The 15,578-nt window shown below is 38.0% G+C and overlaps 1 protein-coding gene across 3 annotated transcripts in view; it reads right to left on the bottom strand.

The window, feature by feature from the left end:
* The window catches only part of PDE8B (phosphodiesterase 8B), a 76,706-nt gene that overhangs the window by 16,086 nt on the left and 45,042 nt on the right, over nt 1–15,578 (bottom strand). For all 3 annotated transcript variants that reach the window (XM_054186898.1, XM_054186900.1, XM_054186899.1), the window contains exons 6-11: nt 11,535–11,623; nt 7,656–7,734; nt 6,984–7,124; nt 5,171–5,259; nt 4,443–4,503; nt 207–258 (exon numbers count right to left, since the gene is read on the bottom strand). In XM_054186898.1, coding sequence (XP_054042873.1) covers nt 207–258; nt 4,443–4,503; nt 5,171–5,259; nt 6,984–7,124; nt 7,656–7,734; nt 11,535–11,623 — 511 coding nt within the window. The remainder of the gene's footprint in view (nt 1–206; nt 259–4,442; nt 4,504–5,170; nt 5,260–6,983; nt 7,125–7,655; nt 7,735–11,534; nt 11,624–15,578) is intronic.

The following is a 15,578-nucleotide window of genomic DNA, read 5'->3' as shown; positions in this document are numbered from 1 at the left end:
GAGCCCTGCACAGGAGGTTGAATCGTTAATGATGTTTACAAACCCAATTCATGGTGCGACGTCAGAGCAGCTGGCAGCTGTCGTCATTGGCCATCTGCTCTGACCACTGACTCGACAGAGGGAAGAGACAGCATTTCATACCAGCAAAGCACCCAGCCACGACCTCAAGCACAGCCGTATATAAAGGTAAATGACAGTATTCTGACCTGACTGAGAATTGTCTTCTGTGTACTTCTCATCACGGTGACTTTTGTAGAGCTGAAGATGCACCAAGAGTGAAATATATATGTAAGGAAAAAGGATACAAAAAGATTTTAAAAGGTCTACATTCCAACATTTACTGTTCAGTTATTAAAAAAAAAAGTGTTTGTCAAAGACACTTCTTCAGGTGTAATTAAATGTAGAGAAATAATATGAAAGTAAACAGATATGCAATGCAGGAAGTCACAGATACGGTAGTGCTTTTATATACTAAGTTCCTGTTTAATGTCTGTGTCTGCAAGAGAACAGATACTCATTTTTAGATAGTGTTTTAAGTGCAAATTGCATATGAACCTGAAAGACTCCAGGAATAAAACACAAAAAGAAAAAAAAAAACCCGAAAATGTTCACTTTTTTTCCCTCTGTACAGTAATTTAAAAATCGTTTCCTTAGTATTATCTAAGCTAATTTTTCATGCATACTTTCAGGAGTCACTGATAAACTGGACTTCAAAAAACCCAGTTACAAAAACAGGTCTCCAGCAGTGGAAGGGTAGAGGTAGGTGTCATCCATCAGAACTTCCTTTATTTCAAAGTAATTTTTAATCATTATCATTAATGAAAAGGTTAAATACAAAATCTTAATTCTTTATGCTTCTGAAACATCTTGGGTAACTCCACCGATAGATGTTTCAATTTTTCTTAGCATTTAAATGGCATATTTCCATCATCTTAAAGTTTACCTCTATTGCTTGGTCTACAGTAACACAGTTGAAATGCTTCTCTGCTTTTCCGTCCTGCTCAGAAATAAAACCACAGTCTCTCCAATACATGACAGACAGTTTAATATCTGCTAACCATTTCACCCCGTTCCTTTGGTACATGGTTACAAGAAAGTATTTTGCTGTTAATAGGAAAACTGAGCAGAACTTTCAGTTCCTCAAGTCTTCCCTCTAAAATTAGCACATGACATATTTAGGTATAGCTAACTGAAATGGACTAAAAATAAAGCACTGCTTTTTTTGTGGTATTCACTAGAGAAGGTATACATGCCCTCTACTTCAGATGAATAAACTTCAGTGCTTGACACTGCACTTACACATCATATTTAGGAGTCCAGTACTGTCATCTAATCCGTGGTCACTGGCCCCTCTGACCAAATCCATCACCTGCCTATAGCAAAGCACTAGATTGCATGGAAGCAAGAAGTCCGTGGCCACAGCCTGTGAGCTAAAAGGACAGTATGGCAAGGCTGTGCTCATGCGCTTTTAGTGTCCATATCATTTTGTGACAGTGCGTGCTGCATGGTCCTTACAGGGGTTATTCAGGAAAGGAAGGAAAGGAATGACACAAATTCTCTTTTCCATCATTCTTGCACACCTAGGTAAGTTATGAGGGCAGTTACACAGTTAATCTTGGGCCAATATGTTCTTAAGCAGAGAAACACCACCACTGTTTTATATTTATGAATGTGCAAACACCGGACTCTATCCTGCCAGGTCTCAAATTGACAAAGGCAGCATTAATCATTACCTAGGCTTCAGCACATGGGAATAGTCACATGAAAGTCAATCCCCATTCATAAATCTTCACTGTAAGAATACTGAATACACTCTCAGATGTATTTTTTTTCCTGTGAATAAATCCAACCTGCTTAATTTTTGTATGTGATAAATCTAGCACAGAAATCCATGAAGCTTCCTACACAGTGATCTCTAATCATAGTATGACATCCCTTACGAAGGCTGTCAGTAATGACAAAGAACACGTCTACAGTTTTTAAGGGGAAACAATGCATAATAATGTAAAGATGCTTCCGAGTCTGCATACAGTGTCTGAATGTCGAGATCAAGCCATTTAAAATTACATTGATGCAGTGAAACATCAGACATTTGAATGAAAATTTAAATCATGACAGCTTTTTCTGCTCTGTAACTAAATAAATAGTTTGTTTGATTTCCTTTTATTCTTCCATAAACATTTATCTGTGGCTTGAAAAGAGACATAGTACTATTTTAGGGCAGAGAAAGGTTCTACTGCTGCAAGTATTCAGGCATGGATTTTAGGAAAACGGCAGTGTCCACATGTAGATCAGAACTGATACCATCACATCAGTATTGCCACAAAAATAACTCTAAGAAGTCTTATGAATATAATATAGATATTCCTGTATGTCATCGTCATTGCCCATCTATCAGAAAAAAAAAAAGCCAACCCAAAACCAAAACCACACTCAAAATCCCAAAATTCTAAGGCACTCTTTGAATTTTTCATGCAATGCGAGAGCACACGGTGCTCTACTACAGGCAGGAGATATTTCCACCACAGAAGTGAAACAGAATGATTACCTAGTTCTGTTGGAAGCACCTTGTTTTTTCCCCAATGGATGTTAAATCTCCCCAGACCATGCTTTCTGTTAGGCTGTGGTCTTTAACCTTTGTTGTAGACCTCTACATTTGTGGAGAACCCTTTGAAGGCCATATCCCTAGGCTCACCAAATGTGTGAAACTCCCCAGAACCTATAGGTCATTGTGCTAGTGCTTTATTTACCAATAACTGCTTATGAACCAATACTAAAAGCACGAATTGATGGTGCTTTCCAACAGTGTCAGTAGTACAGAGAATATCAATGTGGCCTTGGACACAAGTGTCTAATTAAAATTTCTTAAGTTTACTGGCTGAGGCAGCCCAATGAACAGAGCAATGAAAAACAGAAAGAAGAAGGACTTTTTATCTATATTCCTACTGTTGCTTTTTACAGATAGCTGCAAGTTTGTAATGGTTTTGCACTGATTGTCTTCCACTAAGAGTATCACATTCACACTTCCCTGTAGCAGTCTTTCAGCTGAGTGTATATTATAGAAAAAACATTAAATTGTACCTCAACACCAAAGCATCTATAAATGAAACAATAACAATGATGAGGTTTAAATAATGAATTAAAAATAAATACCTGTAACTTTAGCACTGCTTCTATTAAAAAACACTCTTGCAATCTAGCTTAAGCACTTTAAAACATCCTGCTATTGTAAATGACACTTTGCTGCTAATAGTAAAACCCATGTTTTAGTTCAAAGATGAGGTCAGTTTAAAACATTTTGAGCCCTGTTTTTCTGTGGCAGACCTTCAAAGTTCTTCCAAACCTTGTGCAGCTTTCTCCCTTGACTTGTTACTACCTGCCCCCACAAAAACTTGTGCAAGAGGGATGGTTTCAACAGTCGAGTTTTACAGAATACCACCTGTGAACTTCTTCCAATAGTAGTAGTTTTCCTATGATGTGTAAATATTCAGTATTGTTATACTGAAGAAGGGGCAACTAGAAATAGAAGTGACTTTCTAAATACTTTTTATGCACAAGCATCTTTACCCACATCCTGGATAAAGGCACATTAAAATTCTAAATAAACCAAGATACATAATCCCTCTCATAAAGAACATGGAAACATATCACGTTTCCCAAGAACATCCTCAGTCTAAAATGTTGCCAGCTACTTCCTCTGCTCCCCACTTTCTACCTCACCCCTATAGGCCACAGGCTAAATATAGATTTCACTCCCTTGTTCACAAAAGTCCAAAATTCTTCACTCTCTAGGCCATGTACTAGAGCATTTCTGAGGCAAAGCATGCAATACGATGATTTGCTTCAGAAACTTTCAGAGGGAGGGAACCAGGAGCAGATGACAACAAACAGCTCCCCGTGCCACCAGCTTCGCTGCAGGACCTGCTCGGGTGGATATGTGCCTGGACTGCAGAGACCAGGGCCAACTGCTACTGCTGGTTTACTTGGGTTATGGCTTGGATAACACCACCCCACAACACATGTTCTGATGAGCATGCAATGTCTCAGGTCCTGAGTGAAGGCTACTCTTTATTCAAGAACCACACACTGGCAAACCTTGTGCCAGCTGAGCATGGGTCATTATTAGACATAAGTACACCAGATCAGACTGGCAAGAGCAGCTCTGGAAAAAAGCCCCTCAAATCCCTTTGGACTATGTTGTATGTTGCCCCACAGTATCATGGACTCAACTGTCACATCCATGCTCCAGAAAAGCCTTTCTTTCTCTACTTATCAGTCCTACAAAAGGAGAAAAGCTGAAGATTTCTTGCTTGCTCCAACAATCAATGAGAATCTCTTTGGCAATACAGGTCACATCCTCCTGGAATAATATCAGTTTCTGAACTAAAAAATATCATCTTACTAAAAGCGATTAAAATTATGACATGAAAGAAATACAATACCTGTTTGTTGTTTTCATTGGCACAATGCAGCCTTTTGAGGGACACGAAGTGTCTTATTTTCCTAGCAACAGAAATAATCAGTTGTTACCACATCAAATGGTAGAGAGAAGTGAAGTGATAGACTGCTGTTTTCTAAAGGAGAGGTCTCCAGGCCCTCATGAAACAAGATACCAAACTCAACACCAAACAAACAACTAGGCAACAAGCACTCCTTCAGCCTTAGAGCTATGTTTTTTTTTCTCCCAGGACACCTGATCCTTTTGCTCCTGCAGGAATTCACCTGCACATCTGGGAGCAGAATTTGGCAACGTGCCCATACTACACTGCAAAGGTGCGAGCACTTAGAGGCACGCACACAAAGGAGATCACCCAGCTCATTCTTCCAGCTGACTGGCCAACAGTTTGGATACTGTAGAATAACTTCATAAAGAAATGCGTGGCAACCTGAAATCTAAACATCAGCTTGCAGGTATCTATAGCAGTAACACTATTAATTGTTATGACTTTCTGGCTCTTTTAGCTAGCATACGAGGACAGAGAAATGGACAAACGTCAGTAAAGAACATGACCTCAGTTTTGCTTATTCTTTCCACATTGCTTAAAGCCAGCAGTTATATTATCACCCTGGTGGGTGATACCTGGAGGTTCATGTCAAACTTACAGATAGGGAAAGCAGAGAGAAGGCCCTAAAAATGCGAAAGCAGTTATATACTGGACAAGTCAGTTACCCTCCTTGACCGATCACAGGTGTTATCTTCACATGCTGCTGGATACTGTCTCCTGATTTTCTTCTTGCATAGTAAACACCTTGCCATTCCTAATCAAATGCAGACAACAGAGACAGCATCTAAGAATACATGGCTTGCTGTCAAATATTCATTTATTATTACACAGTCATTACGTAGTAAATAATTACATATCATTTCATGGTTTTATTTTTTAAAATAGTGTAACATTTATTAATCCTTTATTAATTATTATTGCTTTAACAGGCATGTGGTAATGTAAGGACAGTGTAAATATGTTTATCTTGTGACAGAGTATAAAATTTTTCACAAAGAACTTCAGGAATCATCTACTTTGAGGGGTTACAAACATTCCTGCTAGGTCCCACTATAAGCATTGGTGGCTGCAACACATCCAGAGAATATCTCCCTTGGGAGCAGACGAACCAAACTCTGTGCTGAGCATCATTTAGCCTTGAAGTTGTCAGTCATCAAGTGATATGTATGCTAAATTTCAGAAGTACTTGACCTAAGGATGTCCTTCAACTAACCTCAGGTAACCAACAACTTATTCTCACTCCATGACTGTTCTCCCATGACCATGGATATCCAAGGCAAAAGGAAGAAACAATTACTTCATGGCATCTTTTACCCTGTTCTCCCATGCAAATGCCCATTTCTCTTACTGGCCACTAATTTTCCTTCCATCCCCACTGCTACATCAAAACATCAAGAAGACTGCAGGCCAACCAAGAGCCATATATGCACCATCCTTAAGCAGTACGCTGATGCAGAAACAAAAGATATCTTCCAGTACGGATTGGAGAAGAAAGGAAGATAAAGCAGAAGGCTTACCACCTCAAAGAACAGAGATTTTAAGGCAGGAACTCCTTGGCAGCAGAGTAGGATGAAGTTGCAAAATGGGTGGAAGATACCTTTTCTGTCACAGACAAAGATGGACAGACACAGAAAACACACAGGGCCTTTGAGCAGGCAGTGCTAGCAGCTCGGCAGCCCATATAAATGAGGAGGAGCAAAGCAAGAGTGGCTTGCAGGTACTGCTAATGAACCAAGGTGAACCTGCAGACAACTTCAGATGGTGACCCCCAAAGCTCAGATCATTGCTGAAAGTGACTCAAAGGTTCAAGAACTCCTCAAAGTTCATGAAGCAGAGAGTGAGACAAGGAACGGTGAAAAGTACTTCTGCAGCCCATGGGAGATGGGATAAGAGGCTGTTGCGTGTATTAGGGGAACACAGGGCCAGGAACATGTAGCACTTTTGTGGCCCATCACCACCACAACAGGAGTTCACAGCGCACTGCAGATATTCTAACCATAGTTAGAAAAACAAACCCCATTGGGTGCTGACGTATTTTGGTCACAAAATATGTATGCCACGTGGTGCTCAAAGCATGCAGTCAATGAAGGTTCTGCAGTCATGGCAGAGCAGTTAAACCTTTTGGTTGGATGATGCAGCCACCTGAGAGACCGACAGAGGGACAAATTGTTGTGTTCAAACTAACAAAAGTTCCATGGGCTTGAAGCAAACCAGAAACACAGAAAACATTCTTGTATTGATCTTAAGCCAACAGATTGGTAGAGGAGTTCAGTCAGATCCTAAAAGCAAATCTAAAGAAACCTGTAGTCACTTGTCTGAGGCATGGGCTGTTGTGCTCCTAAGACATCTAAGGAGCAGAACTGTGGTCTTATATGTGCACTCCAAAAAACCACATCTTGTGTTCTTAAACCTAGAGCATGAAAAATAGAGCCGAAAGAAATCTGAAGTAATTTTGCATGAGTTATTTTATTTGGTTACCTTTCCTTTTTTAATGAATGTGTTGATGGTGTCTAAAAGATCTGCACAGTTTTTATCGCTTTTTGGTAGTTCAGTAAGTTCCTTGCCAATAAGCTCTCCCTTGTGATACCCCATCATCCGTTCAAAGGCTGGATTAACATACTGCCAAAACAGAAGTACTTTAGAATACTATGAAAAAAAACATATTTAAAGGATAATTACTCACATATAACTATCAAAGCGTCACAAGTTATACATCTAAAGCCATAACCACAGATCCCTACAATTCGGTGTTTTTCATATACAAATACCATGTTACAGTTAAACATTTTATTTAAGTAAGGAGCTGAACTCAGAAGGCGATATCTAAGCTGCTATCAGAAGGCACAGAAAGAGAACAAAACTTTTTACTGTACAGGTTATCTAGTTGTGCTACAGATTTCATGCTGGTTTTACCATAAGCAGCATTAATTTACTCAAAAATATTATCTAGATGAAGTTACTGAAAGATAAGTCTTAACACTTCTGTAAGTGCCAACGTGCAGCATCTAGAAATAACACAGTTCATTGTACAGGGCTTTCTAATGGGCAACAAAATTAAAATGCCAAAATAGAACAGAAACTAATGAGCAAAGATCTCTTTGGGGTTCCGCTCTCCAAGTTCTATGAAACAGTTAAGTTTCTTTTCCCTACCTGAATGACATGATCTTCACTGGTTATTTCTATAGCTTCCTGACAATGGTCTAATGCTGTGAACACCGCATTACAAGCCCTGAAATTAGTGAAGGATTCACATTAGTTTATTGTTAGAACATTTTGCTCACTACAAAAACATTGCTATATTGTACTTATTGGTAGATGAGTCACAAAGTAGAGTGTTGTTTTGACTAAACCATGTTACTGTCTCCATTATGATTTTTTTTTCAGGAAATCCAGCTTCAGACATCTCTGCTGTTAACGTGTTTTTACTGCAGATCGCATTGTAAAATTGCTCATGTGTACTGCAGAACCTTAATAGTATATTACTTTCTCCAAACATGCTCTAGACATCAGAAACTAAAAATTAGCAGTAAAAATAACAAAAGGCTGTTAACACCAGAATAGAAAGCTTTGTGACCATTAAAGATAGGGAAAACAAAAGTCACCAAAGCATATATATACAAAGTTTTCAATACAGCAAATAGATCGGCACTATCAAAGAAGTTGTAATACAACATAACTAAAGGAAATAATTTAATTCATCTCAAAGTCCTAGTCATAAAAATATAAATTTTCCTGCTTCCAAGTAATAATCCAGTGACTTGATTTCCATACATCCTGATCTTTATTAAGGGCCAAAACAATCTTTGTTTCCCATTTGTTTCAGGGCTGTCCTTGAACTAATGCATGAAAAACAAGAGCCTTACCATCTTGCTACAAAATTTAAATTGCTTATATTATAAGTTACACAGGATGGGATTAACATTTATACAGGCTCCAAATACTAGAAAGAAAAAAAGTGTATAAATATATGTATACACAGAGAGAGTGCATACTAAAAGAAACAACCCAGGTGTACTTGCTTTGATAGATGTCAGTCTTCATCGAAACACAAACTAATTATCTTCTATGTACCTCTCATTGCAGAGAGCATAAATGCACCATGCGTAAACATTCTTGTATACAGTTATTACCTAAAAAGAATATCTTGCTCCCAGACTACATAGTGGGATTTGAATTAATATCGACGACTAGAGAATTAAGAAATACAGGACATTGCTTGTTCTACTCATCATGGAAGTAACTCAAAACCAAACAGGATACACAAGGAAATATACACAGAGACATAGACACGCAGCCACGTGGATGAAGATTTGTAGGAAAAACTGTTGTATATGGAAGGCAACACCAGTATTTCAGCCCATACAATGAAAGAATCCCCAGTGTAATTTCACAAGTGATTTTCTAGCAGTCCAAGCCGGCTTCAAAGTGTGATTTTGAGCTGTGTGAAGGAACTAATTTATCTCAGTGATAGATGCCTGTCTGGTACACCAACTACTAACAAATGTCATTACGTAAACTTTCTGCAAGAAAACACATGGCTATGTTTGCACTGTTCAAAGCCTAGTATTTTCATTTGATCTGGTAACCATCAAGCCAGCAAAATGACAAGTTTAAATGACCCATATCCTATTTGATTAATACACACTTCCCACAGATGTCCAACCAAGCTTCAAACCAGAAGAAGCTACGTGGAGAAGCGGAGTCCCACTCGGAATGGAAAGACACTTATGACCACTGACATGACCTTATACACTGTTTTCTTGGGCTGGTCCTACTTTTTCACCATGTTTCTCTTGTATCTGAACACCTGAAATGTCCTGGTTTTAATTCCATTGACTAACTTTCTGAAAATATTGTCTCTTCCCTTCACTTTTGCAAGGCTGTATAGAAAACCTCCTTAGACAGCAAACAGATCAGAAACCCAGTGGGACAGACATACAGTGCAACACTTCTTTTCCCACTTAATTAAACCACAGGGATGAAAACAAGTTATAACCAAATAGCATTACCAAATACTAGTTCTGCTTAGTTTTTAATGGCAAATTCATTTAGAGCACCTGCCCAGTAAGGGAAATCCTCTGCTGCAGGACATCATCTTCTCCAGAAATTTTATCTTTTAAAAGGCTACTTTGTGCCCCCAGATGTTAGTACAAATGTTGCTTATAAGCATTACTTGTGCTTGTTATGTGATGAGGAGTATTTAACTATTTAATTTTCCTGAGTCTGCATCTATTAAACTCTTTAAACTACTTAACTATTCTGGGACTGCATCTGGAAGTGGCAGTAGCAAACACTGAAACAGCACTGCTTGTTTTTCATAGCATTTTGCAATGCTGCCAAAGGTTCCCAAACCAGTCATGTTCAGAGATGATGTGAATATACGTATACACACACATAAATATATATGTAATGTGCATCATCTATATACAAAAAAAAGGATAACACAGAATACATTTTATATAATGTTATTATTTACATAAATTAAAAAGGAGTAGGCTCACGGTTTATGTCCCTTCATTCAAGAGAGCGAAAGCAAGCAGAATTACAAGTGGGTGGTATACTGCTGTTTCCTTAAACAATATAGATGAAAGAATTGTCAGTAGATGAAATGCTACTGAGGACTGACATTGTTTCCTTCCAATTTTAACTAATTTCAAGATTTTTTTGGTGATTGCTATAAATAAACTTGCAGAAAAATATGATAGCCAACATGAATCATGCTCCCTGTGATGGAGTTTCAATTATCTGCATTCATAATTGATACTACTTATGTAGAGGGGCTCAAACTCTATTGGCATCTTGTTCTTGAAACATAAACTGCAAGCGCTGTGTGTATAAATGACAGTACTCTTTCTATACAAACCTGATGTTTCTGATCTATGCTGACTTACTTCAGAAGTCATTCATTTCATGTTCTATTTACAACTGAACAACAAACCAAGTCAGGACCACCGTAACACCTAACTAACTCCTAAAATTTCACAGCTGCTTTATTTTCCTGCCTAGTTTTGGAAAACACCTATTAAAAAACATGTGAGCCCAAATTATGTATTTATTTTTTTAAAAAAAATTGTACTGTAATTGCATTCCGCGTGCACAAACATGTAGTCACTTTGGGATCAGTTTGCTGAGAAAAATCTACTTAAATAGAGACACAGAAACCTGTAGAGAAGTGATAGTATTTTCTTTAGATGGGACTGGAATTAATTTATCACACCCAGGGCTCTACACCTTCTCTGCACGACATTCAACTTCAAGAGCTTTTTCTTCCATATAGCTGAATTGCAAACATATTTACATGCATGTATAGGCACCTGTATTAAATATAAAATTAGTCACATTAAAGAAAATGTGATAAGGGAATGAAAGTAATTTAATTTCTCGCTAAGACAAAAAACTTTGCTCCTGTGTGCCACGTCTTGCCCAAGCAAGAAAATAAAACCTCAGTGTATGAAGAGCCAGAACAAAGTTGCACTCAGCTTAGGCCATCAAATATGAAATCTCACACACATGAAATCAAGAATGACTTTGTGAAGTTTTACCATCATATACCCATTGGCAGCCCATAAACCTTACACACAGGACAGCATTTTTAAAATGCTACCCTAGCAATTAAATGAGCCAAAGCCATTGTTCTGCAATATTTCTGCTAAAGGATCTTGCCCTGACTGTAATGCTGGTAGTAGTGGCTGCTAGAACAATGTCATATTCAATAAGAGCACCTCAAGACATATGGGACACAAGCGAGCATCAGAGTAAAGGAGATTACTGCACTTTGCATTGAGGAAAGCCATCATTTAAACCACCAGTGAATGAAACATACACAGACCAAGCTTTCTCGGGGTACCAGTTACTAAGGCACTTAAATTTGTCCTTTACGAAATAACAGAAGAAGGAAAAAAGGGTGTAGTACATTAGTTAACATACACAAAGCACATATACGCATAGCTGGGAAGAAGCAGAAAGTAACCTGACACAATTATGTAGACCAAGCGGTTGATGTTTGCAGTTTCTTGCACTTCTACATACCGTAATTTGAACTGAGATCGTACTTCCCCATGCTCTATTTGAACCAGTTCATTGTAACAAGCAGTTATGCTGCTATTCTCCATGAATTGCTGGAAGACAAATCAAGAATGCATGAAATAGATTGGAATGGTTTTAAACTGTTATTTCTGTTCCTGCATCTAAAATTCTAGCCTTATAAAGAGAGCTGGCATGAGTCCAGCAAAGGGTTGTGAAGGTGATTAAGCATGTCTCCTGCGAGGAAAGGCTGAGAGAGCTGGGACTGCTCAGCCTGGAGAAGAGAAGGCTAAAGGGGGAATCTCACCAGGGTATACAAGTATCTGAAGAGAGAGCGTAAGAAGACAGAGCCAGCCTCTCTCCAGTGGTGCCCAGAACAGAGGCAATGGGCACACAGGAGATTCCCTTTGGACACCAGGAAACACTTTTTTTACTGTGAGGATGACTGAGCACCAGCATAGGTTGCCCAGGGAGGTTGTGGAATCTCCGTCCTTGGAGATGTCCGAAAGTTGTGTGGGTATGGTCCTGGGCAACTGCTTTAGGTAGCCCTGATTGAGCAAGGAGGTTAGGCAAGATGACCTCCAGAGGTCCCTTCCAACCTCAACCATCCTGTGATTCTCTAGAAATAAAAAGCTTTAGTTGTATCTTCTGCGTACAGTAATCGTCTTTACCCCAGGAATGATTTCCTAATTCTTAAGACAACATGGATACCTAAATACAAAGCAAGTATAAAAATATGCTAAAAGCTCAACTGTGAATTTTCCCATTTGGTTTTAGCAACCCAGTTAGAAACAGATAATCTAAAAACCACCCAAACACAGTCTCACACAAAACCAGTATTGCCTTGATGCTTCATTTTGAACATCTATCCTTAATTCAGAATGGACATAGAATACCTTAGAGACATAAGACATTCATGTTAAAAAAAGAAAAAAAAATTAATTACATTTGGCGTTTCATTTGTTTTCAAGCAAATATTACAGCTGAAGCTCAGAAGGTGAAGTAACTTTGCTTCACAGGTAAGCTCACTGAGCCGTCACTGTCAATTCAGAAGTGCAGAAAAGTATATAAAGTAAGGAGCATGCTGACAACCGTTATAAAACTTCTATATACCCCAGAAACGAGAGAATATCCTCTCTTTGTTAGGCAGAGGTAGTAAGCTGAAAGGTCTTGCGTTTGGTTCTGCTGAAATCAGAAACTTTATATTGACAGAAAAGAAGTAGATTCTCTGACTTCAGTTAAAGTTCATGGCTCATTAGCAAACTCCTGCTATGAAGAGCTAAATCACGCCTTTATAAATACACGCACCCACTCCAGTTTTCATAGAAGATACCCTATGCTGTCAATAGTTCTCACAGCCCAGCTGCATGCAGAGTCAAGAGGCAGCACTCAAACCTCTGAGGAACAAAGAACGGCTTTTAAGAAATCTATGCTTCTCTCCCGTATGAAAAATTGTGTTTTGAGGATCAATGGCTTAATCCCAAGCTGCCAGCAAAAATGTAAAAACTAAAATTAAAAATAACTATTGACACAGGTCTGCTTCTCTGCTTAGAGCAGTGTTAGGATCTTAAAATATCTCTGTAACTCTTACTTCACACACTAAGTGAACGCATGGGAAACGAAGAGGCACAATATCAAGGTGGCAGAAGCAAAGGTGTAAATGGTGTTGTGTTTTTGCATAACAACCTGCCTGCAAACAAACTTGTCTTCCACAGCACTGCAGATTTAGATTTTCAGTTTTAGGGTGCTCTTTTAAATATTCAAATATGCTCATGCTAAATTTAAAACAATATAAAAACAAATTTATCAGTCATATACAATTTAACAATGATGGCAAGCTATTTTACAAACTAAATTTGCTAGAGCATATGAAACGGCTTTATAAACTGAATTTTAAAGTAGCGCTGTTTACTGACAAAATTTAACCGCTGCTGTTTACTGACAAAAACCAACCACTATCTCTTCACAAATCTTTGGTTTAAGAATCAAGAATTGCAGTTTGTTGAAGTACTAAACCTGCTCTTAACTGTTGTATAGTCTTCTGCAAATGCATAGAATCTCTTTATTTAAGTTTATAGTTCTAATGCCGTTCATTCACTGGCTCACTCAAAGCTGAGAAATCAACTGGGACCTGAAAAAAGCAGGAAATACTTCCTTTTTCTAATCTGTGCATCTATATGAGGCATGAGAAGCTGAAGATCTATTAACTTTCAAATATTAGAAGGCAGACAACAATATTTTAAAAAAGTTTAGTATTTATACAGTACCTTTTGATTTAACTAACATACACTCTAAATTGCAGCTTACTTCATTATAATTGGATTCCGCTGTTGTCCTGTACTTGACACAAGCCAAGACCTATCAGCTAGTAGGAATGCATCATTCTTACTGCTTAACAAGAAGTACTAGGTCTAATATTAAAGATTTATTTTGTTGCAAACCAGAACATTTTAATAGTAACTGGTCAATGAGAATCAATGTTGTTTAGGAAACGTACTAAAGTTCAAAATACAAGACAAGATTGTAACTGCAAACGTTAAGGTCCTCTGTTTGCTAATTTAAATCATAGTTAAAAGTCAGTCAGGAAGCCAAATCACTTATTTAAATTAGTCCTTCCTAAGCAGGCCATCACTATTAGATTTATGAGGCTGAGAGGAAAAAGAAAAATCAGCATAATAAATGCACTGCATTAACAACACCATTAAAACACAAACACAAAAGCTGTTAATGATATAGGCCAGAAAAAAAGAAAATTAAAATATCAGAAGATGTAATAAAATAGACTTTCTTGAGTAGGAAGAAGAAAAACCAGAAAGAATTCAGCATAAAGAAAAATACCAAAGGAATATATAAAATTAACAGAAAATCCTGAAATCTCCCTCGGTTCATAAAACTTTTAGTGATCATAGTGATCCAGATCTAGATAGAGATCAATCATCACTGATTTCATTAGAAGAAATGAAAATTGATTTCTTTAGGACTAGTTACAATATACATTATAGGTACACATGAACATGGAAAGATATTACTCTAACATAAGTATACATGAATGCAACAGAACATTTTAAAGCAGAATAATCTGCTATTCACTGCACACAAAAAAAATATGGTTATTTGCAAGAGTATCCCCCAAAAGAGATTAAAGGAGTTCTTTGGAATCTTTAAATACAAACCTGATGTAAAAAGTCTACAAAACTCTACAAAAAGGTGACAGACGAATTGTCTAGAAGCTCAGACTCTACTAATCAAGTTGGAGAGGCACTTAGGAGGCAGTCACCACCAGACGGAGCAATTGCATTCAGTGTTTTGTCAAGGGAAGAGGAGGAAGTCAATGAGCAAAAATAGGACAAATGCTGCTATGATGAACAGTCATAGTCCAAAATAAAGCTACCAGAAAGGTTGGACTGTAAAAATAAAAATAGTGACGAGAAACTTACAATTTGAGCAGATATGATTTTCCAAAAAGATTTTGCTGCTGAGGAAGAAATGCCCTGCAAATACTGTCTCTCTATTTGAAGAAGGGTATTTTTAAATCCTCGTTTGTGCAGGGGCGGGTTTTTTGTTTTAATGGATTTAGTCCCTACTGATCTCCATCCAAGCAGAAATAATTCCTATGTCCACCCCACGGCGAAAATAGGATCTTTGACATCAGATGTGTTTTAAAGGCTTGAAAAGAATTCCAATAGGGAATTGCTGTATCATTCAAGCTCTCAGATAAATTTGGGACGGCTAGAGGGAATGGTCAGAGCAGCTGCCAGGTGCAAAAAGATTTTACTTTCCCAGGCAGACAGAGATGTCTCTCAGAGCTGCACAGGGTCTCCTCCTAGAGCACAGGCTCTAGTCAGTACTCCACCCACAATCTAGCCCACAAAACATATTGCCCTGCATTGCTGTCAAACGAAACACCAGACTTGAGAAGAAATAAAGATTTGTTTTTTAATTTATTTTTTTTTTTAAAGTGAGAGAAGGAGAAAATTGCACGAAGAAAGCATTAGCATTCTTGGGCTGACCTTTTTCAGCCCCAACTTTTCCAATTTTTGGAGCATATAA

This window comes from Rissa tridactyla, chromosome Z (assembly GCF_028500815.1).
Source record: "Rissa tridactyla isolate bRisTri1 chromosome Z, bRisTri1.patW.cur.20221130, whole genome shotgun sequence".
In the NCBI taxonomy this organism is placed as follows: Eukaryota; Metazoa; Chordata; class Aves; order Charadriiformes; family Laridae; genus Rissa; species Rissa tridactyla.
Note: the sequence above shows the minus strand (reverse complement) of the source record. Positions and strands in the feature narration are given on the sequence as shown.